The sequence below is a fragment of the Ictalurus furcatus genome, chromosome 17 (genome assembly GCF_023375685.1).
Source record: "Ictalurus furcatus strain D&B chromosome 17, Billie_1.0, whole genome shotgun sequence".
In the NCBI taxonomy this organism is placed as follows: Eukaryota; Metazoa; Chordata; class Actinopteri; order Siluriformes; family Ictaluridae; genus Ictalurus; species Ictalurus furcatus.
In genome coordinates, this window is record NC_071271.1 from 6,483,175 (window position 1) to 6,508,874 (window position 25,700).

The 25,700-nt window shown below is 39.3% G+C and overlaps 3 protein-coding genes across 5 annotated transcripts in view; 1 reads left to right on the plus strand and 2 right to left on the minus strand.

The window, feature by feature from the left end:
- nxn (nucleoredoxin) overlaps positions 1-4,150 on the minus strand; it is an 82,731-nt gene extending 78,581 nt beyond the window's left edge. Inside the window, exon 1 of the mRNA XM_053647273.1 lies at positions 3,055-4,150. Coding sequence (XP_053503248.1) covers positions 3,055-3,363 — 309 coding nt within the window. The 5' untranslated portion in view covers positions 3,364-4,150. The remainder of the gene's footprint in view (positions 1-3,054) is intronic.
- Positions 4,151-6,432: 2,282 nt separating this feature from the next.
- Positions 6,433-11,995, minus strand: txndc17 (thioredoxin domain containing 17). Its single transcript, XM_053647275.1, has 4 exons — positions 11,241-11,995; positions 9,930-10,011; positions 7,040-7,115; positions 6,433-6,902 (listed from the first exon to the last, which is right to left on the minus strand). Exons 1-4 carry the CDS (start codon positions 11,383-11,385, stop codon positions 6,834-6,836), a joined length of 372 nt encoding a protein of 123 aa, XP_053503250.1. The 5' UTR covers positions 11,386-11,995; the 3' UTR covers positions 6,433-6,833.
- A 3,825-nt stretch (positions 11,996-15,820) lies between these two features.
- p2rx8 (purinergic receptor P2X, ligand-gated ion channel, 8) lies at positions 15,821-25,534 on the plus strand. 3 transcript variants are annotated; one of them, XM_053647223.1, is made up of 12 exons: positions 15,821-16,705; positions 17,455-17,605; positions 17,853-17,924; positions 18,616-18,691; positions 18,775-18,871; positions 20,416-20,496; positions 20,907-21,048; positions 22,169-22,305; positions 22,408-22,501; positions 22,600-22,665; positions 23,011-23,123; positions 24,047-25,534. In XM_053647223.1, exons 2-12 carry the CDS (start codon positions 17,468-17,470, stop codon positions 24,195-24,197), a joined length of 1,167 nt encoding a protein of 388 aa, XP_053503198.1. In that variant the 5' UTR covers positions 15,821-16,705; positions 17,455-17,467; the 3' UTR covers positions 24,198-25,534. The 3 variants fall into 3 exon arrangements, with proteins under 3 accessions (XP_053503198.1, XP_053503196.1, XP_053503197.1); XM_053647221.1 differs by lacking the exon at positions 15,821-16,705 and adding an exon at positions 16,907-17,123; XM_053647222.1 differs by lacking the exon at positions 15,821-16,705 and adding an exon at positions 16,908-17,123 and having other exon boundaries at positions 23,011-23,096.
- The last annotated feature ends 166 nt before the right edge of the window (positions 25,535-25,700 follow it).

Consider the following 25,700-nt stretch of genomic DNA (forward strand, 5'->3'; position numbering starts at 1 on the left):
GTACAGCTTTCCAGCAGAGCCAGTAACATACATTAACACGTTAATTATACCCTTCTGCCCCAAAACACCCAGACACCGTACACAACCTGACTTGAGGCTGCGGCACTGAGCAAATAAGAACATGAGAGCCATCAATCATGGTGCTATAAAGCTCTCAGGAGCTCTGCTGGGCTTTCGTACTGTAACGCAAACCTACAGCTGCCACTGAGCCCATGTCCTCATAAATCAGCTCAGGTTTCAATAGGACTGTAATATAACTAAAGACAGGAATATGGAAATAACTACTGAACTAGGGTCCTGTTTTACCCTGAATACTTTATTTACATTCTGACCCAGAAAATATCCATATTTTTAACCAGTCTTTGTGACTTTTTATAGCATCACAGCCAGAATTATCATCTCATTCAGACAAAAACAGATTGCCCAACAAACACTGCCATAAATACAAACATTTTTTATGTATATATATATATATATATATATATATATATATATATATATATATATATACACACACACACACACACACACACACACATATTATGTATATATATATACACACACACACACACACACACATATACATTATATATATATATATATATAAAAAACCACCCCAGATAGATTTACCTACAGTACAGACACCTGAACACATCTACATGCTGTAAGCGTGAGCTCTAGAAAGCAACCAAATAACATCCGATGGCTAAAAAACAACAACAACAACAAAAACACACAATAATATTTCAGTGTATTTTCAGAAGCCAAATTTAAAAAAAAAAAATTTTTAAATCACCCCTTCCAACCCAATGCCATGCCCTTGAAACTCAATTCAGCCTGAAGGAGCAGTTGTGAGTGCAAGCATTACCCAGGGCCAAAAGAACTGCACATAAATCTAGCATTTGGAAGAGGTTTAGTCATCACGGTGCAACCAGAGAGCATTACTGAACAATCAGGGGTTTTCACGTTCTACATGAGGTCTCCTAAAGAAGGCACTGGGGATTCAATTCCCAAACAAACAGTACTTATAATCGATTAACTGCCAGGAAGGAACGCAGCACTAATCCAACCTGCACTGTGTAAAAACAGATCATTTATAAACACACACACACACACACACACACACACAGAGCACTGAATTCCACCAAACCCTCTAAGATTTTACTCACACATCCACACAGACATGCATTCAAACAGAAGAGCACTGCGGTTTAGTAATCGCACCGCTAACGTGTGTCTGAAAAGACAACAACATGTAAACACATGCAGAAAGAGGCTGAGATGATGCAATGGACGAGATCTGATACCAGCAGGGGTGCAAATCAGAACACAACCCAGATGCATCTCCTAACACAGGGGATATAAATCATAACAAAACATACAAGAAGCAAGCGCCAATGTGTGTAATTGGGAAATAACATGGAGGTACAATTACACAAAGCAATCAGATATCAGTACCAGGGATGAGACTATACACTAGTATGGGTGTGTACCATGAAACAGATACGAAAACACGTATAATGTTACATTGCAACCGATATAATTCACAAATGAAAATAAAGGTGCAAAATTGTTTCCAAGAATTCAGAGAAAGTCTATGTGGTAAAAGTGTTTTCATATTATAAAGTGTAAACCGATATGATGATGATACTGGCTTGTATATGCATCATGTCATATTAATTACGCTTTAACACCCTAGGAAAATAATCCTGTTTCCATTGTATAATATCTTACCATTATTATCAACAGAATCCGCTCTGTTAGCAAAGTGCATACTTTTTTTTTACGCAATTTTTTTTTATTATTGTTTTTTTTTTTCCATGTCAAATTGTTACAGAAAGAGAAAAGCTCATCTGTTCACACCAGAAAACGTGAAGAATACCTTATTTGTCCTGCAATTACAACACATTCTTTGAAATGATTTCTAGCCTAGCATACTGTCTGGTCTCACTTTAAAAAAAAAAAAAAAAGGAAAGAAAGAAAGAAAGACAGAAAAAGAAATCGGAATGATTTCAGATCTCGAAATAAAATCCTGAAAGAATGAAACAGTCACTGTGAGGACGCTTTAGAACATAAACACCACCCTGGTGTTGACGGTAGGGTTTTATGTTAAGGCTGTATGAACGTAATACATCAATTACACCGTGCGGTCATTAAGATTACGTCTAATCTGAAACTAATCTCAATAACAGCACACTGCTTTCACACACAGAAGACACTGTGTACTTTGTGTATCTATTGTGGAAGGGTGTGTGTTCATTAGAGACTAGCTTCATTCAGAGATTAAGGGTAGATAATGACGACTCTATCTTTCTAGGTTTTCTCCAACTCCCTGAAACCAGGCTCTGGGCAATTATGTGATTAAGTCCAGTTTAGGCTTAAAATAAATAAATAAATAAATAACTGTGTAATGTTTGTTTTGCATCTTGCATTGTTTCCATCAAACTTTTTTTTTCTTCTTTTTTCTGTCTGATGTTAATTTGCTGCTGTACTATTTTAAGGATTATTAAGAGTGTGATATCTTTTTTTTTTTTTTTTTTTTTTTTAAACAACAATCTGTTCTTCCTCACTTTAGATGGCTTTTGCACATGACTTAATTAATAAGGCCATGATGGTTTATAGAGTTGAGATAGAAAATGTTTAGACTGGTGATCAGCACTGTCAGACAACTGGAAATCAGTCTGAATGCTCATGTTGAAACAGTGCCATAAAGTGATCCAGTAATCAAACCTGCATTATTATTATTATTATTATTATTATTATTATTATTATTAGTGGTTGTTGTTATGCAATGCAATGCAAGCATCACTGTTAGAAAGAATTAACGCTAAATTACTACCAATGCCCAGACTTTTGAGTTGCACACTGATTCATGTGTTATGAGATTGAGCTGTGATCTCTACTAAAGGGCCAAAAACATCTGGTGAACTTAACTAAAGAATAAAAGACTACACTTCTGCGGTGTCGTTTATTATTATTATTATTCTAAATAATCTGCTGTTAATCCAGATGTTGCAGCAGGGGTTGATCAGCTCGTGCTTCTCTCATACTGACCTTTTTGTGTCTGTCTTTAAAAGGCAACGCCGGCCATTGCATCTCCTGCAAGAAGTCCTGCCAGTGTTTCTGGTCCTGATCGGACGAGATGAAGACAATTTCCAGTTTGTCCTTGTGCTCGGAGGAGGTTTTGAAGTGGCAGTAGAAGTCCGCCAGGCTGCTGTTAAACTGGCGGCACGGCGCGTTCACGCTGCAGCCGAAGTAGAGGCCGACGAGCGCGAGCCCGCTGCCCAGCGCGTGCACGTCCACCTCGGCTTTCTCTCCGGTGACGAGCCGCTCTCCGAGCAGACTTACCAGGAACTCCGACATCGTCGCTGTGGACTGTAGCGGACGATTTTCACTCCGTCTGTCGAACCACTAGCTCGGAATAAAACCTCAGCAGGCTTAACGGAAGCCGAACCGCTGTGGAGCCCCTTATTTGTCCGTTTTTAACGCGCACAGACCGGCCTTCACCGCCGCGTAAAGCATGAGGACTCGACACACTGAGCGCTGTTCAGGAATGCGCTCTGCTTTTAGCCTCGTCTCCAGCAGCGCCGCCGCTACCCGCCCTCTACACTACACGCTGCACTGCTGACACCTACTGGCGCATGCTGGTATTGCAATTTCTCTTCACAATTCAAACACTTCAGTGTTTCCTCCGAACTACACACAAAACAGCTAGGCTTGTACACCTTTCTAGACTCAAGACATGGCTGTAGTGTTTTGTAAGGTGAGACATTTGCACCAGCTGTCGTTTCTTAAACGAATGGTCTGCACTTATATAGCGCTTTTTTAACCTTAGCTTTACACTGTCTCATTCACCCATTCACACACACACACACACACCAATCGTAGCAGAGCTGCCATGCAAGGCGCTAGCTTGCCATCGGGAGCAACTTGGGGTTCAGTGTCTTGCCCAAGGACACTTTGGCATGTGGAGTCACGTGGGCCAGGAATCAAACCACCAACCCTACGATTAGTGGACAACCCGCTCTACCACCCGAACAACAGACGCCCCAAACTATACACTTTATGGCTAAAACTATGTGGACACCTGACCATAACACCTATATATGTGGTTCTTCCCCAAAATGTTGCCACAAAGTTAGAAGCACACAACTGTGTAGAATGTCTTTGTGTACTGTAGCATTATAGTTTCCCTTCACTGGAAATAAAAGGCCCCAACTTGTTCCAGCATGACAATGCACAAAACGAGGTCCATGAACACATGGGGTGCGTCTCGATCAGCTCCCCGGTTCAGTAGTCAGGGCATTGATCAGAGTGTCAGCCACAAAATCACACCCGTTCACTCCCTAAAATAAAAATCTCACAATGCACCGCAAAAACCAGGGAGTATCCATGCTCAATATGTTCCCTTACTTTAAACGATGTCATTCAAAAGGCGGAAAAACTCTCAGGCAACTTCGTCTAAAGGTAACAAGCTTGTTATCAATTTTTTTTTAAATTTATTTGGTCTTCTATAAACGGTTTGTTTGAGTCTAATGACTTTTAAGTAGTATTCAATGATTTAAAAAGTCCACTAGGTAGCCAACAGTCCTTTTTGACGTACCATGACAGAAACGCATGCGATTATGCTAAAAAAAAAAAAAAAATGATGACATATAATGTTAGAAAGATATCAGTGCTGCCTGTTGTTGATAAATACCAGTGGTGAGGTTTTACACGCGAGTACGTAGTCATGTCGCCAGAAATTGAGTCATCAGTGTCCCGACATGTAGTGAACCAGTGCCCCAACTCATGTACACTATATACACTGATTCACCACGTAGGGAGCTGATCGAGACACACCCATGGGTTGCCAAGGTTAGTGTGGAAGAACTCGAGTGTCCTGCACAGAGCCCTGACCTCAACCCCATTGAACACCTTTGGGATGAACTGGAACACCGACTTCACCCCAGGCCTCCTCACCCGCCATCAGAACCTGACCTTACTAATGCTCTGGTGGCTGAATGGGCAAATCCCCACAGCCACACTCCAAAATCTAGTAGAAAGCCTTCCCAGAAGAGTGGAGGTTCTTATTAAACAAAGGGGGACTAAATCTGGAATGAGACATTCAAAAAGCACATATGGGTGTGCTGGTCAGGTGTCCACAAACTTTTGGCCGTATAGTGTAGCTAGGCGTTTCCAAACTGACAGTGTTTTGTAATGTAAGCCATTTGCAACAGTAGAACTAGAGCATTCGGTCCAGCATCAGCGTTTCCATAGCATATGTCAGCAACATCATTAATATCCTAAACTTTTTTCCTACTCCATCATATGTTAGCATGTTAATTTCCTCAAGTCCCTAAGGGTCTACCTGAGCAACAAGTACCTGGACAGGTAACTCAGATAACTCAGGTAACATACTCAGAAAAGGTCAGAGTAGGATCTCCTTTCAGAGAAGCCTCAGGTCTTTTAATGTGTGGCAGCAGAATACTGAAGCTTTTCTATCAGTGTCTTGTGTCCAGAACTCTGTTCAGTGCTGTGAGAGCAGCATCTTAAGGCCAGTGAGCTCACAGGACTGGCTCAGTGACAGAGTAGAGGACGGTACCAGTTTTGGACAACATTCCGAACAAGTCTGATCACTCAAGTACGTGGTGGTGTTGATCTTTTGTGCCCACTGCTATCAGGTCTCACAAAGCCACCTCCCAACATGCTATCTTGCAGCATTTCGGAAAAATACAGCACAGCGTATTATTAAACATATAATTGTCCACATGAGGAGAACCTGTAGTAGCACCAGTCATCATTTCTTCATCCTTTATCCTGGTCAGGATAGCAGTGGATCCAGATTTCAGGAACACTGGGCAAAGGTGGGAAAATTCATCGTGCATGGGGAGAACATGAGAAGCAGATAGTATCCCAAGCTCAGAATCCAACTGGGGTCCCTGGAGCCATGAGGTGGCAATGCTACAGTGACAGTGCACCACCGTGCCGCCCCAGCACCACTTCACAAACCCCACCCCACCCCACCCCACGTATGGATTTGCACGTGTACATTCCTTGTTCTCGCTTCACTGTTTCTCCACTTCGCCTTGCTTATTCACATATATCTTTGCACCGTGTACGGCATATACACTGTATTTAAAGCTGTGTAATTAGATGAACGTATTCTGTTTACTTAGCATCACATCTTCTTCACCTACCGTAGTACTCATATTTTCTTCTCAGATAAATAAAGTACATCTAGCAATTTCTGTTCATTTCCAGCCTGCCCTTGAATGGACTGGCAGTGCATGGAAATAATTAATAGTGGATGGACAGACTCCTTTGAGAGAGCTTTCCTGATTTTGATGAGATTTCTGGAGGGACTGAAATATTACATGTTCATTCACCGAGACAGATTTATTGTATGTCTAACATACCTGGCAAATAAAAACCAGCTCATCAACAAACCTGTACCATCGACTGTTCGTAAGCATTTTATTTTGTACACAGTTACAAATGACATTCTGTGATTGCAAATGAGTTTATATTATTTCTACTGTTAGTTTGCGCAAAAACTAGAATTCTCACTTAAGTGAAAGCAGCGGATATTTGTATTTGCTTATACAGTGATTTTGTGAGCACATAGGCTTTTAGTATACTTCGGATACAGAATGCAGAGCCAGAATGAGACTTTGCCCTTCACTTCACAGTGAACACACACACACACACACACACACACACACACACACACACACACACACACACACACACACTGTATTTGCATGATCACAAAACATTGAAAAAGTACAACATTAAATTAAAATGTTTTGAAAAGAATGTCAGGATATGTAGAAAAACGCCAGCATGAGGCGTTAATCTTCCGTGAACATCATGCGCACCAGGTCCGCTTTGAAACACTCTTCCTCCACCAGCTTCTGCGGCTAGAGAAAACGTATAACACATTGAACGTCATTTATACACACACCACACCATCATTACACATAATGTTAAAATAAAACAACATGGCAATTTTTCCCCCCCCAAATTTAATATCATAGCCCTGATAAGGAATACTTACTGTGCCGTAGCGTAGGAGAGTAGGAACTCCAGAGAGTTTAAGATTCTTCTTAAAGTCGTTCTTCGGATCTTTCCAGCTGGCAGAACAATAATAACTTTTATTGAAAGAGTATATATAAATATATATACTATATAAGTATATATATATATATATATATCACGCATAAACACGAGACATAAAACAAGACAAACACAGAGCGATTGATAGAACACTTCAATTTCTATATTGAAATAAATACACAACATATAAAGACATTTAGCAATAAGGAGAGAATCATAAACGCACATAAATGCAGAAGTTACGTTAAAACATGGTGGTGAGCCAGAGGTGGGTGACTGAAAACTTACTGTTATTTCAATATTCTCATTAATACACTCATTAATTTGGGAATTTCTTCTGTTTTTGTGAATCTCTCATACTAAATATTTCCAGAAATTAAAACAAAATCTAAGATAAAACAAAGGCAACCTGAGTAAACACAAAATACAGTTTTTAAATGAGAATGTTATTTATTGTAGCAAAAAAGTTCTCCAATACCAACTGGGCCTGTGTGAAAATGTATTTGCCCTCATAGTTACTAATTCCCCAAATCTATGAAACTGCATTCATAATGGGGTTCAGCTGGACTAGACTCAACCAGACCTGATTACTGCAAACGCTGTTCAATCACATCAACACTTAAATAGAACTTTTTCAACAGCATGACGTTGGTTAAAAGGTCTTACCCAGTAACACACTATACCAGAGTTGAAAGAAATTCCAGAAACAATGAGGAAGAAAGTGATTGAAATACATCAGTCTGGGAAGGGTTACAAAGCTATTTCAAAGGTTCTGGGACTCCAAAGAACCACATCGAGAGCCGTTATCTCCAAAAAAAAAAAAAAACTTGGCACAGTAGTGAACCTTTCCAGAAGTGTCCGACCTTCCAAAATTCCTCCAAGAGCACAGCAACTACTCATCCAGGAAGTCACAAAAGAGCCAAGAACAACATCAAAGGACCTACAGGCCTCTCTTGCATCAATAAAGGTCACTGTTCATGACTCCACTATCAGAAAGACACTGGGGAAAATGGCCTCCATGGAAGAGTAACATTAAGAGGAACATTAAGGCTCGTCTGAATTTTGCCAAAACACACCTTGATGATCCTCAAACCTTTTGGGAGAATGTTCTGTGGACTGATGAGTTGAAAGTGGAACTGTTTAGGAGACAGGGGTCCCGTTACATCTGGCATAAACCAAACACCGAATTCCACAAAAAGAACATCATACTTATGGTCAAGCATGGTGGAGGAAGTGTGATGGTGTGGGGATGCTTTGCTGCTTCAGGACCTGGGCAACTTACAATAATTGAGAGAAACATGAATTCTGCTCTCTACCAGAAAATCCTAAAGGAGAATGTCCAGTGTTCAGTCTGTAAACTGAAACTCAAACGCAACTGGATTATGCAGCAAGACACTGATCCAAAGCATAGGAGTAAATCCTAGTCCTAGAAGTAAGTGAAAAACTGATCTCCAGTTATCAGAAGTGTTTTGTTGCAGTTATTGTTGCTAAAGGTGGCACACATGGGTGATAGGTGTTGGATGAATTTTTTTTTTCCTTCATTAAAAAAATGAAAAAATATAAAATGTAGTGTGCGTTTACGCAAATTGCCTTTGTTTTATGTTGTATTTCATTTGAAGATCCAACACATATCCAACACAAAGACTGTGAAAAAAGAAGAAAAATGTGTCTAGCTTTTCCAACGTCAAATCCTTTGGTGCTAGTTTCAAGTCTTTTGTGTCGTTTTTGAGAACCCACACCGGCCCTTTAAGGATAAGATTGGACGCCCCAGTGTTAGACTGTATACTGCCGCCTCTCAACTGCTTATCATAGTGTTACTCTAAAAATTCACTACATGGGAGCCTATAATATAAGTCATTGTTGACTTTAGAGCTGCAACAACTAATCGATAAAATCGATAATAATCGATTATGAAAATCGTTTTCAACAAATCTCATTATGGATTAGTTGGTCTGCGCGCGGCACGGGAGAGATTTACTCATTACATTACTTCTGTTCAGAAAACACGCTTCGGAGAGTAAATACTAAAGATGTGTCCCAAATGACATACTATACACTTACACTATGCGCTATGTACTCTACCATCTAGTGTGTGAATTTTAGAAAGGTAATATCATCTCAAATGGAACACTAGCATTTTTTGTACTAACCGGAAGTATACACCGCTTCTGAGTCCATGGAGCATGACATCGTACGCACATAATGCGACGCTGCAACTTTCACAGATACCCAGTCACCGACAATGACTTTCTTCAGTTTACTATTGGTCAACGTTACCTTTTATAAAAAGTAATGCATATTTATATATTATAAATTATTAATATATATTATCAATATTATATAACATCTATTATATAATGTAAACCTGTATATTAGTTTACAATATATAGAAGTATTAATGCATTATTTTTTATGGCTGCACAAAAAGCACTGAATTAAACTACAGTCCTGAATGAATAATAAATATTCTGGTGTGTGTGTGTGTGTGTGTTGGGTTCTTTTCAGTCTTATATAATTGTACAAACAGTTGTGCAAAGTTTCAATCTGAAGTTTATATTTGTAACACTCAGTTTGTGGATTTTCTTTTAACTAACCGAACCCCCCCCCCCCCCCCCCCCCCCGATTAATCGAAAAAATAATCTGCCAACTAATCGATTATAAAAATAATTGTTAGTTGCAGCCCTAGTTGATTTTGTTCGAGGTTATGTCGTTATTCATGTCCTCAAGCCACGCCAAAATATGTGCTGCTGGAGTGCAGGGATAGTGAGGATAAGCGTCCATAAGTAACAATATCATGTGTGTTGAATTTCATGATTCATGAAATAACTTACTATGACCGGTCTCCCACTTGGCAGTAAATGAAGACCGAACCTTCAGGAAGATGAGCCATTTCCCCACGAACCACAGGCTCAGCTGTAGAGACAAACAAGTTAAATGACATTTGTATTTAAATAGAAAAACAGGGCATATATTTAACAGTTAAACTTAGAAACAAAATTATCCAAGTGCACAAATTTATCATATATATATATATATATATATATATATATATATATACATACACACACACATATCACAGTGAGAAATCTTACTTTATAGGCTAATAAAAATAAATAAAGTATTTACAAATAGGAAACTTGGCATTCTGAATGTGGCATAGCATGTTAATGTGCTACATTAATAAGTAAATTTTTTTTTGTTTCACATTTCCTTTGAATTCTATTAGTATATATGCATTTAACAATAAATATTTTCACAAAGCAGAAATCCAGATGTAAATTTAGATCCCGGATGAGCAAGCCATAGGCAACAGTGAAAAGGAAAAACTCCTTGAGACAGCATGAGGAAGAAACCGGACACAAAAGGAACTCATCCTCTTCTGGGTGACTTCTGGGCTCTTTAAACATATAAGATCTTTAAACAAAATAATAACTTACACCGATCATTCTGTTCAAAAGTTTACACACCCCCCCTGGCTCTTAATGTATCTTGTTGCCTTCTTGAAAGTGAATGTTCGAGTCCCTCGGTTGCTTGTCCTCAGTGTGAAAAGATTCGACATCACTCAAAATCATAGAGTCACTGTTGGAAAGGGGTCAAATATGCAGAATATTCTGGAAGAGTAAAGAATGTGCCGGACCTGGAAGGTGTTTCTGAAGAACAGTGGGCGGTTTAACCGCTCAGAACAATCAAGGGACTCATGAACACCGATCACGAAATATAAAAACACACAGTATTAAGAATGAAGCGTATGTAAACATTTGAACTGGTTCATTTGTGTATTCAGTTATTATTGTGTCTTGTGGACTAGATGTAAACATCTGTGATGTGAAATAACTTATTCAGGGCAGAACTAAATAAAAAAAGAATTTTTTTTTAAAATGCACTTTTGTAGATTATGTAAGGGGTGTGTAAACTTATGACCTCAACTGTAAATCATTACAGTAGTAGAAGAGTAACATTTTGTGTTATATTGTGTCAGAGTTGCTGTTTGATAAGAACAGATTAGGAAATGATGATGTCCTGGTTGGTTAAGTAAAGTGATGTAGCATTACAGTACATGGACATGTACAATCTCTCCATGTGCACAGAAAACAGCACAATTTCCAGCAGAAATCCTGAAATGTCAGCTATGAAGTTCTCACCTTTCACACAGTCTGGACACCAGCTTGTTCCTTGCTCATCTTTGTCGCCACTGAAGTACACAAAGACGTCTTTTCCTTTTCTCTCAGACACAGCATTGCAAAATTCTTCATAACCGTGGACACTGACTTCTTCATACTTAGCCATGTTATTCACAGGTAGGAGTGTTTAATGAGTCTCCTGTAGGTGTGAGGGGAAAGTGTGTGTGTGAGTGTGTGGGATTTTGTACACAGTCATCAGCACATCTATGACTAAATAAGCATGTGACAAATGCAACGAAACAACCCAGGCCGAATCCCAAACACTTCCCTACAGCCTGTATAGTGCACTATGTAGCGCACACAGACCAACACTTGTTACCCTATGTAGTGCACTCCGATAGGGAGCAGAGAGTTATTTCGGTGTGACGTCTCAAAAAAAACGAGAGACTTGACTTCCGGAAATTCGTTACTTTTCATAATAAAAGTCTTTTCCTCTTCTTTGTCGAATCAAATCTTACGTCATGTCGACCTCGTAAATCCGTACATACGAGTTCTGAGGTCGTCCCTGCTGAAAAAAAAACTAAACAAACAAAACAATAGAACCCTTTACAGAAATTCTAATGGTTTCCACTACTAAAACCATTACAAACCATCAGCTACCCGGTCAAACCATTACAATTATAGATCCTTAATGGTATCCACTAGACATAACATGCCACCAATAGCAGGCAACAAATTACCAGTAGAGATTTACCATTACAGTTTCCATTAAAGCCAATACAATTCACATTATAACCATTAAAACCATTGGAAATTCTATGAGGGTTTATACAAATTACCAGTAGAGATTTACCATTATAGTTTCCATTAAAACTAACACAATTCCCATTATAACCACTTAAAACCATTAGAAATTCTATGAGGGTTTATACAAATTACCAGTAGAGACCATTACAGTTTCCATTAAACCCAATACAATTCACATTATAACCATTAGAAATTCTATGAGGGTTTAAACAAATTACCAGTAGAGACCATTACAGTTTCCATTAAAGCCAATACAATTCGCATTATAACCATTAAAACCATTAGAAATTCTATGAGGGTTTCTACAAATTACCAGTAGAGACCATTACAGTTTCCATTAAAACCATTAGAAATTCTATGAGGGTTTCTATAGTTTTTTTGTTTTTTTTAAACAAAGGGGTGATTATGACGTGGTGTGTATTCAAATGGTTTTTGGCGGGTGGGGGTTTGAGATGGTTTGCTTTGCAGAGGGACAGTGTGAGAGAACTTTTTTTTTAAATCATCAATGACAGAGAAGTTTATTTTGCCGTACTGAAAGAAAAGAAAGAACTGAAAAGCTAGCATGCAAAATTACCACTTAAATCTTACCACCTGATTTAGGCGTCATGTTCATTATTGGTGGCCGCACTGACACGCCACAACTCTGAAAGTTGGTGCTCATCGAAATGTTCCTAACTTGTAAATATGGCATTGTGGTGGCATTCAAGTGCACACACATTGCAAATAGCATATTTCTGAGAGAACTTGAAGGCAGAAGGAGAAGAAGACTATAAAATGACTCTGACACTTGAGAAGGAAGCTGTCGGGTCTACAAATTTGTCGTTGAAGACAATATAGCGACCCTGGTTCTCCTCTGGGACACCCCTCTATCTTAATATGTTGATAAATCCATATCTACATAGGACAATTATTAAATTTATGATGCCGATAGCGAAGACGCTAACATGTATGCAACACCAGTCCCATGAGATTTTCTCCTGATAAAATTACGTCACGAGAAATCAGTTTGTGGAGATCATGAAAAAATTAAGTCGTGATCACAAGAGAAAGACAAAAATAATAATAATGCATGGCCTCTTAGGGCTTCCATACTCTCAGACCCATTACTTCCTCGATATCATGGTCTGACAAATTAAGAGTTCCATTTGGTTACAATTTAGCAACTTTTAGTGCACTAAGTAAGAAATAAAATACAGTGGGACATGCTGTGATAGGAAAATAATCAAGGACAGGGTTTATGTGATGCCTTACCAACACAAAGTTTATTATTATTTTATTATCGTTTTATACCTATTTTTTATGTCATACTTATTTTTTTTAATCACTTTATAGTTATATATAATGTGGTGGAACTTGCAGCCAAAGCTAATGTCAGCGCTGCTGTTATTGAAAATTAATCAACACCTTCTGATCAGTCAGATTCCAGATTCAATAATGATGGGGTATAAAACAAAAGATCTTTAGTAATGCATAAGTACACTTATTTTTTCATTTATTCATAGTGCATACATATAGCTTATTGGTATCGGCTTTGTGTTTACTCATATTGTAGAGCCCCTGATGTGGTTGTTTGGTTCACTCTGCAGTTAAAAACTCCCCACTGTGTTCACTGCTGCTGAGTTCTGCTCCAACAGATCCCTGCTGTTCAGGTTAATTGTCAAGATCTCAGTGGTATTTACCCATCACATTTATGTAAACAAAGAATAGCATGTTATAACCTATAACGTAATGGACATAAATCATATTTTTTTGTGATAAAATCACGTGGCCTCGCCATCATATACAGTGTATACATTTGGCCATATAGTGTGTATGATATCATTTATGGTGTATGATGGCAACCATCTTTAATTCCACGGTGTAGGGCTACCGATAGAATTAGCAAAATACAGTTTCACTGTTCAATTCAATTCAATTTTATTTAACAATTTTCATATTTTCACAAAGCAGCTTTACAGAAATCCAGATAAAAAAAATATATATATATATATTTAAATGTATCCCCAGTGAGCAAGACAGAGGCAACGATGTGAAGGAAAAACTCCCTAAGGCGAAGAGGCGGGGGGGGGGGGAGGGGTTTGGCACAGATTATTAGGTAAGCATGCTCCTGTAATGGTAATGAAGATGTACACTGTAAGATGTACAAGCTGGGACTAGCTATGACAGCATAAAAGGGAGAAAGGGAGAGCCAGAGGGCACTCTGGAACTCTCTGTGCTCCTAAACCCTCCAGATCTTTGCTGTTACCTAAGAGCAAAAACTGCTTGACTAATCAAATATGTTTTCAACCTAGACTTAAAGATTGAGACTGTTTCTAAGTCCATAACACTAATAAGGCAATTCTATAACTGGGGGGATAGATTCTATTACTAAAAGAGAAAGCTCTGCCCCCTGCAGTAGGCTTCACTATTCTAGGTACCAACAAAAAGCCTGCACCTTCTTATTGAAACAGGTGTGGCTGATCACAAAAGACCAAAAGTTTGCCCAGGTACTGCAGTGCAAGATCATCCATTGCTTTATAGGTCAATAGTAGAATTTTATCAACAACGTGACATTTTTACTGGTAGCCATCGCAGTGTGGATAAGATAGGGGTGATGTGGTTGTATCTATTGGTTCTATAGACAGCAAGGCATTACAAAAATCCAACCTAGAATAAAGATGACAAAAGCATGTACTAATTTTTCTGCACCATGTAGTGACATTATATTTGTTATCACTTGCTCTGGTGAGAATACCAGCACTGAGTCTCTTGTGACAAGCTAATGTCTCGGAATCTTGGTCCACTTTTCCATGCAGAACATTTTAAGCTTCTTTACATTCTTAGGTTTGTTATTTTTAATGTTTAATATGATATATATGTTTTAAATAAATACAAAGAAATGCATAGATTTCCTGGTTTCTGGTTTGATGAAATTATTGCAAGCCAGGGATATGAACCAAATAGTAAGTATTATTTACATTAATTGTCACGGTGATCGGCTCGGTACAAGATGGAAAACCAGTACTGAGCACTGCCCGTTTTTCAGGGTACTGAAATTCTTAACAAAAAAAAAGTTTGTGAAGCCCAAGAACCATTGGACCAGCTGGACCAACGTGGGCTGAGGCCGCTTTGGTCTTTGGCCCAAGAAGGAGATAGTTGTGAGATAAAACTGTGTCTTCTCGAGCTTTACGTACAGGTGGCTCTGTAGAAGGAGCCGAAGGACCTGGCGGACGTGAAACACACGTTCTTTGAGCAAGTTCCTAAAGATCAATATATCATTGAGATAAACAAAAGTGTAGGGATTCAACGTCTCCTGGAGTGTCTCATTGATGAAATGTTGGAAGACCACGGGGGCATTCCTTAGGCCAAAATGCATTGCGAGATATTCGTAATGCCCCGAGGGGATAATAAACGTGGTCCTCCACTCATCCCCTGCCCTAATACGAACAAGATTACGCACTGCACAGATCCAACTTAGAAAACATTTTGGCTTGTTGTAGTCGGTCGAATGCAGAGTTCATCAAGGGCAGCGGGTCTTGGTCCTTCTGTCACATCACATGTGCCGTGCATTGGCATTGATTACCTGCACGTGCCTGTGGCACTATAAAAGCCCATGCAGGTGGCTGCGGATTTGCCTGATAAAGCACCCGCGACATTATAGTACCACAACCCTTAGGAACAGCTCCTGACGCTCCCAGGCCCAAAGTCCGGTCCCTGCGGAAGTCCCTTATGAGCTCCAGGTCCAGGATGTTTCTTGCAAGCACCTGCGACGTTACATTAATTTAGTTTTAGACTAAAGACTGGGTGGTCTTCCACCAACGGTGGTTCTAATTTGTTTAACACATCTAGATGTAACTATGAGGAAATGAAAGCTGAAATTCTGATCTATCGTCTCATATTCATCTTTTGCTCTCAAACCCAAATGTCTTCAACATATAGCCAAAAAATAAAAGGCCTTACTGTTCCAATACTTTCAGAGGGAACTGTAGCTCCAAGTTCGGACTCCAAGTTCGGACACATTTCCGAGTTAAGTCAAACACAGCATTAGTCTTAGCGACAGGGAATTCAGGGCTAATCAGGGTTTCATTCGACTTATCTCAGAAGTGGAAAGTCTGAAGTCTGAGTAACAAGGTAGGGAAAAAAAACATGGCCGCTTCCATGTTTATGTATATGGTGTATATTTTCCTCCTCAAAACAGCGAACTCTGTTGGTAATGTTATAGATTTAACAAGCGAATATGTCTGGATTTATTGATCTAAAGCGTATACTTTATTTAAAGTGAGGGTAAGATGTGCTACTTTGTTAACTTCGGATGCTGTGCACAGCCATGTTGATTTCACGCTACTTTCTGAACTCGGAGTTGAGGAGAACGTCCTCGAGTTCCCGAGTAAGAATACCAAGTGCTTTGTGTTCTTTGGGAGGTGTTTTTTTTTTTTTTTTCCAGTCAGAGGTCAGAAATTGTGAGTTATGACCTTTAGTCTGATGGATCATAAAAGCGTGATCAGTGAGATACAATCCAAGCTCTGTCATTCTTTTGGGGGCGTGGCCGTCAGCAGTTGAGGCGGGGCTACAACATGTTGTTGAACTGAACCTGTAACTAGCTTTGCTGGTGCTTAATAGTCAACTGCACCTTTAATGCAGTTGAATGGTGTCCTGTAGGTGCTCTGTTAAAATAGAGGTTTTGGATCTTCATCATCAGGGTGAGTGAACAACTGGTCATTGTACAGTTTGTCTTGTGATGTGTGTGTGTGTGTGTGTGTGAGAGAGAGAGAGAGAGAGAGAGACAGAGAGAGAAAGTGTGTGTGTGTGTGTGAGAGAGAGAGAGAGAGAGAGAGACAGAGAGAGAAAGTGTGTGTGTGTGTGTGAGAGAGAGAGAGAGAGAGAGAGCGCGCGCGCGCGCGCGCGCGTGTGTGTGTGTCAGTATCATCAGCACTATCAGCTTGTTCAGCACTATGTGCTGTTGGGACACTCAGACACAGAAATGGCACCGTTCGACTTGAAAGGTGTTTTTCTTTCTACGTTTGATTACAAGACAGAAAAATACGTCATCGCCAAAAACAAGAAAGTTGGCGTCCTCTATCGACTCATACAGCTGTCAATAATCGGTTATATAATCGGGTAAGATCACTTCTGGTCTGATTGGGTGTTTTTCTTAAAGCTTATAACGTCGTAATGTCCGTGTGTGCGTGCCAAAGGTTTCCTTCTGCGTTGCTTTGTAACAATCATGTCCATCATCCTCATCATCATCATCATCATCATCATCAATCATTATGACAATGACGACTTCTTATAATAGGGGTTATTAACGTGTATGACAGTCGTGAGATTAGAAATGGGAGAGAGGAGGGGGGATGGGGGAAGCACTTCCTTATTTGGGAATGGAATGAAAATGTAAATGATGTGTGTGAATGTGGTCATTGTAGTCTTGGGTCATGTGATTACTGTCCAGGTGGGTGTTTGTGATGAAGAAAGGCTATCAAGAGAAGGAAGAATCTCTGCAGAGTTCAGTCATAACTAAAGTGAAAGGGGTCACGTTCACGAACACGACAGGCTCCGAACCCTGGCTTTGGGGTCCTGAAGATTATGTCATCCCACAACAGGTGAGACCTCTGTGTGTGTGTGTGTGTGTGTGTGTGTGTGTGTGTGTGTGTGTGTGCGTTAAGATGCATTGTGGACAGGTTTCCAACCCTGGTCTGAGAGTAAAGTAATCCCTGGTCCCAATGGCGTGTTAAAGCAGGAAAAACTGTGTGCAGGACATGGGGTACTCCCGTACCAGGGTTGGAAACTTGTGTACGAAACTAGTATGTGTAATAACTAATGTTTTTTTTACCCTCTTTATTCCTCCAGGGTGAAGCTGTGCTCTTCATAACCACAAATTTTATCACAACCCCAAACCAGAAATTAGGATACTGTGCTGAGGTAAGACACAAGCAAAACTCGACTGACCTAAAGCGCACAAGGTTTTTATTTCATATAGGCCTACTAATACAAATTGGAATACAGTTATGCTCTACTTTAGGATGAAATTACGGCCAGGATACAGATTACATATAAGAATTGACCATAAGAGGAGTCTGTCTGTTCAGTACAATGTTAGAGGTTAATGTGGTGACCATTAAATGAAGATATTTTCTTTAGAGTTGTCGTTGTGAGTGGAGAACCTCGGCGCGGTGCTGATGGTGTCAGGTTTAACATTTAGTAACGGCTGCTTTTGTGTCTGTATCAATTATACATAAAGCCTACGTTGTTTTCTGACCGTTCTTTTGTTGCCACAAACACTCCTACCAACTGTCCCCTCCTGAAAGAAACATGACCCTGTATGTGGAAGAAAATCTTAAATGACTCAGCAGGCTATGTTTTCACTCAAGTCCAATTCAAGAAGCCAGTCAGTAGCCAGTCATCATTCGATGGAAGCCTTTCACATTGCCTCATATGGTCACAGTCAGACTCTCTTTATATCATAGTGTTTATTAGGGCATGTAAACGTGCTTGCATGCCAAGGCGTCAGACAATAAAACCCTGCCTTTCGCTCTGTGTCTCACAGGTGGTAGATCTACACCAGCTAATGTATTGTTCAAATGAATCAATTCGAGCACTTTCTCTTTTGTAGAGTGTTAAGGTGCTTGACGGTCAATGCCATGGGAATGAAGACTGCACAGAAGGAGACACTGTAATAGCTGGCCATGGTGTGTACTACTCCAGAGGTTCAAATTAATCTGGTCATTAATAATTAGCATTAAACAGCCTGGTTGTTATTTGTTCCCATCAGGAATTAAGACAGGACGCTGCTTAAAGAAAGACCGGAACTCTACAGGTACCTGTGAAATATACGGCTGGTGCCCCATTGAACGACGCAACCGACCAGAGTAAGAATAAAATAATCGTAACACTGTAACAGCATTTCACAGGCTCAGACAAAGACGGTGCTAAATGACTAAATGGTTATGACAAAATGAAGAATTGTGCTCATTAAACGGGACGTATTTATTTGTGCAGGAGTCCAGTGCAGTTAAGGGCATTAATGTTTTGTAAGAAGAAAATATTCCTGATCGCAGGGTGTCCACGGATCCTTAAATAGTCTTAAAATGTCTTAAATTCCTTATTGTAAAAATAAGGCCTTAATTAGCATTAAAATGTCTTAAATTCAAGTTTCAAAGGTCTTAAAAACGCAACCGGACCGACACTGTAAAGCAGATTTGGATGATATTTTGGCTGGTTGGTGTGTGAGATGGGAAACCCGTGTGACTGTGTAATACTCAGAGTGTGTGTGCGGCTCATCAGTGTGTTAGAGCGGCTCGGTTCACAGTAAACGCCGCTCCACACCAACTGCATCTCTGTCTGTGCTGAGAGTCGCTTATAACCTGCATTTAGACACAACACGCGCCAGATTCTCTTTGGTTTTACGTTCAAGTAATCTCAGACATTTTTGTGGGCAGAGGTTTACAGCATTTCACCTGATTGCTAATGAGAAATGAAATGTAAAAAACTAAATAAAAGCCACAAGGTCTAACACATAAAAGTTAATTAAGTCAGAAATATATTACTATTGTTATAGTACTATTTATTACTATTTGTACCTCAACTAAAAATGTATTATTATTATTATTAAGTATTATTCAGTGCAACAGTAATATTACAAAATAGCTACATTTATAAAAATAAATAAATTATATATATACTTTTTTTTCTCCTTCTTTACAAAAATTTCTGTATATTTATAACTCTATATATATATATTCTGTATATTTATAACTCTGGACTCTCTCTCTCTCTCTCTCTCTCTCTCTCTCTCTCTATATATATATATATAAAACCCTACTTGATACTTTGCCCTGACATTAAATTACAAAAAAACTTGTAAACACTGCTGCGAGGGGGTTTCTAATACAGCTGCTGAGAAAGTGATGGTAAATTTGGTAAATTTTTTCTCTTCTGACTGCTGTAATCCATCGCTCTATATTTTTTTTCCTCTCTTGGAAAGTCAGGTAAAGGAAATACTGGATTTTTTTTCTGTCACTGTTCGGAGCAAATGGTAATGCAAAAGGGATATTTGCTGCAATCTCGTATCCCTCTTTAGAAGTTTACCCTGCTATAGTTTACCTAAACCCAGAAATTGACGTATATGCATGAAGACGATCCATTATAGCTGATGTATCATGTAGCATGATTGAAGTGATGTGCAGGTCTTAAATTGTTTTGGAAACGTCTTGTATATGGTTTTAAATAGTATTAAATTTAAAGTGCTGATACCTGCAGATACCCTGTGATCGCCAAACCGTTTGATATATTTGATAAGTGGCTAAAATTCATCTCCTTATGCTAGTCCATCGAGGCTATGGTTTTCCTGTAGTTGTTTTTCTGTATATACATTCTGCTGTATATAAGACGGTACTTTTTTGTGTCTTGTTAGTGCGCCTTTGTTAGGAAAAGCTGAAAACTTCACCATATACATAAAGAACTTCATCAGATTCCCCAAGTTTGACTTCTCAAAGTAAGTCATTTGCTTTTTTTTTTTTAATACATTAGCAATTGTATGAAGGTGATGAAATGCCAAAATACATTGCAAGGAACCTAAAAGTTCTGTCTGAGAATGTGTGTAGAAATGTGTGTAGAAATGTGTTTACTTCCTCTTCTCTTTCGCATAGCTTTAAAAATTTCTTCAGAAAGACAAACCACAAAGCCCTTTCAAGCTCAGAGGGAACTATATCTTTTATGACTTTTATTCACAATCGCATAGTGTTGCATATTGGTGTAAACGTTAACATTTTCTTGCCTTGATTATGCGACCACTCGCTGCTGATGCCATCTAACACATTATTACACGATTACCAAGGTTTATAACACATTTATAATACACTGTCAGTGTGTTTGGTTTTTAATATGACTTAACTCTGTCCTCAGGTCAAATGTTTTGGAGACGGCAGATGGCACGTATCTGAAGAACTGTTCGTATGATAAGCTCGCTCATCCTTACTGCCCCATATTCCGGCTTGGTGATGTAGTCCAGAGAACTGGACATGATTTTCAAGACCTGGCCCTGCTGGTGAGCATTGGAACTGATTCCAAAATACAAAACTCTGAAAGCTACTAATCATTGATCAGTATATGCACTGCAGCTTTAAGTAGAGTTTGTGTTCTGCAGTTCTGAAAATAATTTATGGGACAAATAATGTTTAGGTGTTTAGGGTTTTTTTTTTTTTAACATATATGTCAGTCTCAGAAAATGGGTACTCATCTTTACCTTTCCTTGTCACTCGGGTGGTACCCTCAAGCACACACTTTTTGTACCTTTAGTATATACTCCATGGCCAAAAGTATGTGGACACCTGACCATAACACCCATATGTGCATATTTAACATCCAACTCCAGATTTATTCCCCCTTTGCTTTAATAATAACCTCCACTCTTCTGGGTAGGCTCTCCACTAGATTTTGGAGCGTGGTTGTGGGAATTTATGATCATTCAGCCACGAGAGCATTAGTGAGGTCAGACACTGATGTCGAGTGTCAAGTTCATCCCAAAGGTGTTCAGTGAGGTTGCGTTCAGGGCTCTGTGAAGGACACTCAAGTTCTTCAACTCCAACCTTCTCAACCCATGTCTTCATAGAGTGTTCAAGTGTCCACATAGTGTCCATATAGCGTTATCTTTTAAGGCCTGTTCACACCGGGACGTCTTTACGCCTTCAACATCATAGACTTTAAGTTAAACTCGGAAACGACTCTGATCTGCCGGTTCAACCCTCCTCCCCTCCGTCCACAGCTGACGCTCGACCACGCCCCCGCTCCCACGTAGACTTTACACAGAGTCTAGCTAGCTATCCGATTGAATAACAAAATACACAAAAAACGAATAATAAAAACACACACCCACTGCTAATGACCAGGTGTGCATGTTCTGTTCTCCACGCTTTTAGTCTTTTAGCTAGCTTGCCAACATTAGCTGGGCAGCTCACTACCAACTGTGTTTGAACAACAATGTTTGGACATGCTATTGTGTTCAGCAACACTCACAAACTATATATACTTGTATGAGAGGCTTCCTCTGCTCTACTCGTAACTTACTTACTACTAGATATTTGGACATGTGACTAGCTGTGTGTATATGAGCTAGGCTTTCTTTTCAACACACTACACGTGACTACAGTAACATCCTCCTTATGTAGGGAGGAGCAATAGGAATCCTAATAGAGTGGCACTGTGACCTGGATAAAGGCTACTCAGCGTGCCACCCGAGCTACAGTTTCACGCGACTGGATGTGAATGCTACAGCCAATGCACTCTCATCAGGGTATAACTTCAGGTAATTTTTATTTTATTTTTTTTAAACGCCATGCCATGCAAAACCTGACCTTGAGAATCCTCCTGTAACAGATTCACCTCCTTTTAACAACTGTCTTTTTAGATATGCACGGTATTTCAAAAATGCTGACGGAGAGACCCACAGGACACTTTTTAAGGTGTATGGGATTCGCTTCGACATAATGGTTCATGGCAAGGTATGCAGCAGAACCTCTTACCGCACCTATATATTTTTGCCAGTCTCGCATATTTGTACTTAAAAGTTGTTAACTTTTCACATTCTGTCATTTTTCAGGCTGGAAAGTTCAATATAATTCCCACGATCATAAACATAGGCTCGGGTCTTGCGTTAATGGGTGCTGTAAGTATTCAAATCCTAAACTGTTCATTGTTTAGCATGTTCTCTATTAGTTTTTCTAACAGAGTTTGAGATTTGTAGTCATATAACCTTTATGATTAGATGCTGTCAGGCATTCGTATAAAGGAACTATTGAAACTAGTTAATAAAACCCAACAGTGTTAAAGGGTTTAAGTATACCTGGCAAGCTTAGCAGTAAAGGTTCAATGCTAGTGCTGTTGTACAACTTTCCCACTACCCTCCACGGCTCAGCCCTGGGTTTGCATTGTGCTTTGCCACACTTTAAAGTCATTTGGGATAAAAACGTCTGGTTAATATCTTGCGCTTATTCTTGTCTTTCTCCTGAAGGGGGCGTTTTTCTGTGACATGGTCCTTCTCTACATGATGAAGAAAAGCACCCTTTACAGGAAGAGGAAATTTGAAACAGATAATAAGTATGGCACACAAACACCAACCCCAAAGTAATTCTGCATCTCAAACTTGAAATAAATTCCATATACCCGCTCAGTACATATTTATTTTATCAACATAAACCAGCTATTTGAATATTATGCGCTTTATTTAAAATGTGTACTTCATTTATTGGCTAATCCTTGGAGCCATAGAGCCTTTTATTCCTGAACTTTTCACATACATATTAGGTCGAAGCTAACATTATTCATGGGCTGACCTTTTTTTTTTTTTTAATTGGGTCATTTGGATTTAACCCCTTTATTTATTTATTAAGCGTCCAATAAAATTAATAAACTGGTAAGAACTAAATAATAAATATAACAACTGTTGGTTATATGTTGGTGGATTGTGATTTCCATCACTCTATATATATATATATATATATATATATATATATATATATATATATATATATATATATATACACACACACCACACACACATATATATATATATATATGTATTTATTTATTTCTTTATACAGTCATGTGAAAAAATAAGTACACCCCATGGAAATTGTTGGCTTTTTTGCCATATTTGACAAGCAAACATTTGATCATCTTTGAAACAGTGCCTACTAATAAAGGTGACGCACTCTATCAAATGACATAAAATTGACACCGGCATCAGGACAGCGGACTTTGTACTTTCTGGTTTCTCAGTAACGGGACAAGCTGAGCGTGGTTGAATTCTCAAATCTGATTGGTCACAAGTTGTGCATTATTTTTGCTGTTTCTAATGCCTTATTGTTTCTATAGTAACAGCTCGTTCACAGTGACTTGTACAGCGGACGCTCAACATAATCTGAAACTAAACTGATTCTAAAAGTGTGTTGTTTAACAAAGTAAAATGTTTAAGTGTTGATATGGTAACATGTGCTTTCTGTCTGTGAAAGCACTGATTTACTCTGTGTGCTTTGCATGTTTTTTAGGAATGGAAATAACAACAGGAAGAGTACAGACATGTCTGAGGTGGCTGTGAAACAGCCACCAGAGATGGAGCAACTCACACACCCACCATCTGAGCAACACAGACCAGAAACAACAGATTTACCCAAAGGACAAAGGGACAAAGTCATGTGACTCTACATAAACTATGGCCTTTTTTTTTTAAAATGGACAACAGCCACAAAAACCTGACTCTATCCCATACAGAATGCATCCTTTCCACTGACCACCACTGCTACATGGAACTACCTGTCCTTAAAGTGAATTTAAGGACTTTTGTTGATCACTATGCAAAGTCATTAGCCATGCAATAATGTACTTACTTGAAGATGGAAGCAATAACACCTCATATGTAATTGAATATTGACCTGTGGTGTTTATTCCAGTTATTAGAGATGATTTTATCATCACTGTTATTTATGACTCCTGCACTGAAACTTTGAAATGCACTGTGATGGAATGTCTTTACCAAATGTATCACCAGATTCATATGTGAATATTCAGTCTTTTTTTTACCTCACCTGCCAGTTCCCACCCACCAGCCCGGGTAACACATGCTTCCTCGGAGACATGTGAAGCTAGCCAACCACATGTTTTTGAACTGCTGTTCATTCTGCGCTACAGGGCGGCGTAACACACTCCGAGGAATGCATTGTCTGCCCTCTTCCATGTATGTGAGCTCACAGACACCCATAAGTACATAGTGTTGCTGTGATTGATAGTGGAGAGGGAGGATAAGACCCCTCCCACCCAGAGAGAACGGCCAATTTTGATTCCTAGACTACCCAGCAATGGATGGCTGTGACATTGTCAGAGGCAGTAGTGTTGTATCGTCAAGGCAGTCTAAATTTATTCTCTTATAGATATACACTATCCAGGAGGAATTAATTAGGCAGGTAGAATAGCATCATAGGCCCAAAAGCATTACCCTGTACAATGCTTTCATTCTCCTTCCGCTTTTCCTGATAGGGCTCGTCGTGGTAATAGGCTGAGACGGTCAATCCAGATTTCTCTATCCCCAGCCATAGATTCAAGCTCCTCCTGGGGAATCCAACTGTGAGATCTAACGTCTGTCCCGGAGCCCGATACAGCTTAAGAGGCAGCCGACCAGAGGCCATCCTTGGAAGGTGCTGAAACCACCTAAATCAGCACCTCTCATTTCAGAGGAGAGTGAGAACAGTTCACTCTGTTACATTTCTGTATTACGAATTCTTTATTAGAATATTTTGGGATACTGGATTTTTGATTTCCCTGAGCTGTAAACCGTAATCATCAAGATTATAATTTTTTTTTTTTTTTAAAGGCTTCAAATATTTCACTTTATGTGTAATGAATCTATAACATATGAAAGTTCCACTTTTTTAATTAAATTACGGGGGGGAAAAAATCAACTTTTCCACGATATTCAAATTTTTTTGAGATGCACCTGTAGAGTAAACCCAGCAACGCCACCTACAGCTTGTGACCAAAGATAAGGAGAGGTATGATGACTGGTAAACAGAGAGCTTTGTCCAAAAATGGAGCTCCTGCTTCACCACCACAGACTGGTATACAGACTGTAACACTTCTGTCAGTAACCTGATCTATGTCTGTTATTGCATGCTCTCTGCTCTCCCCCCTATCACTTTAAAATAAAAT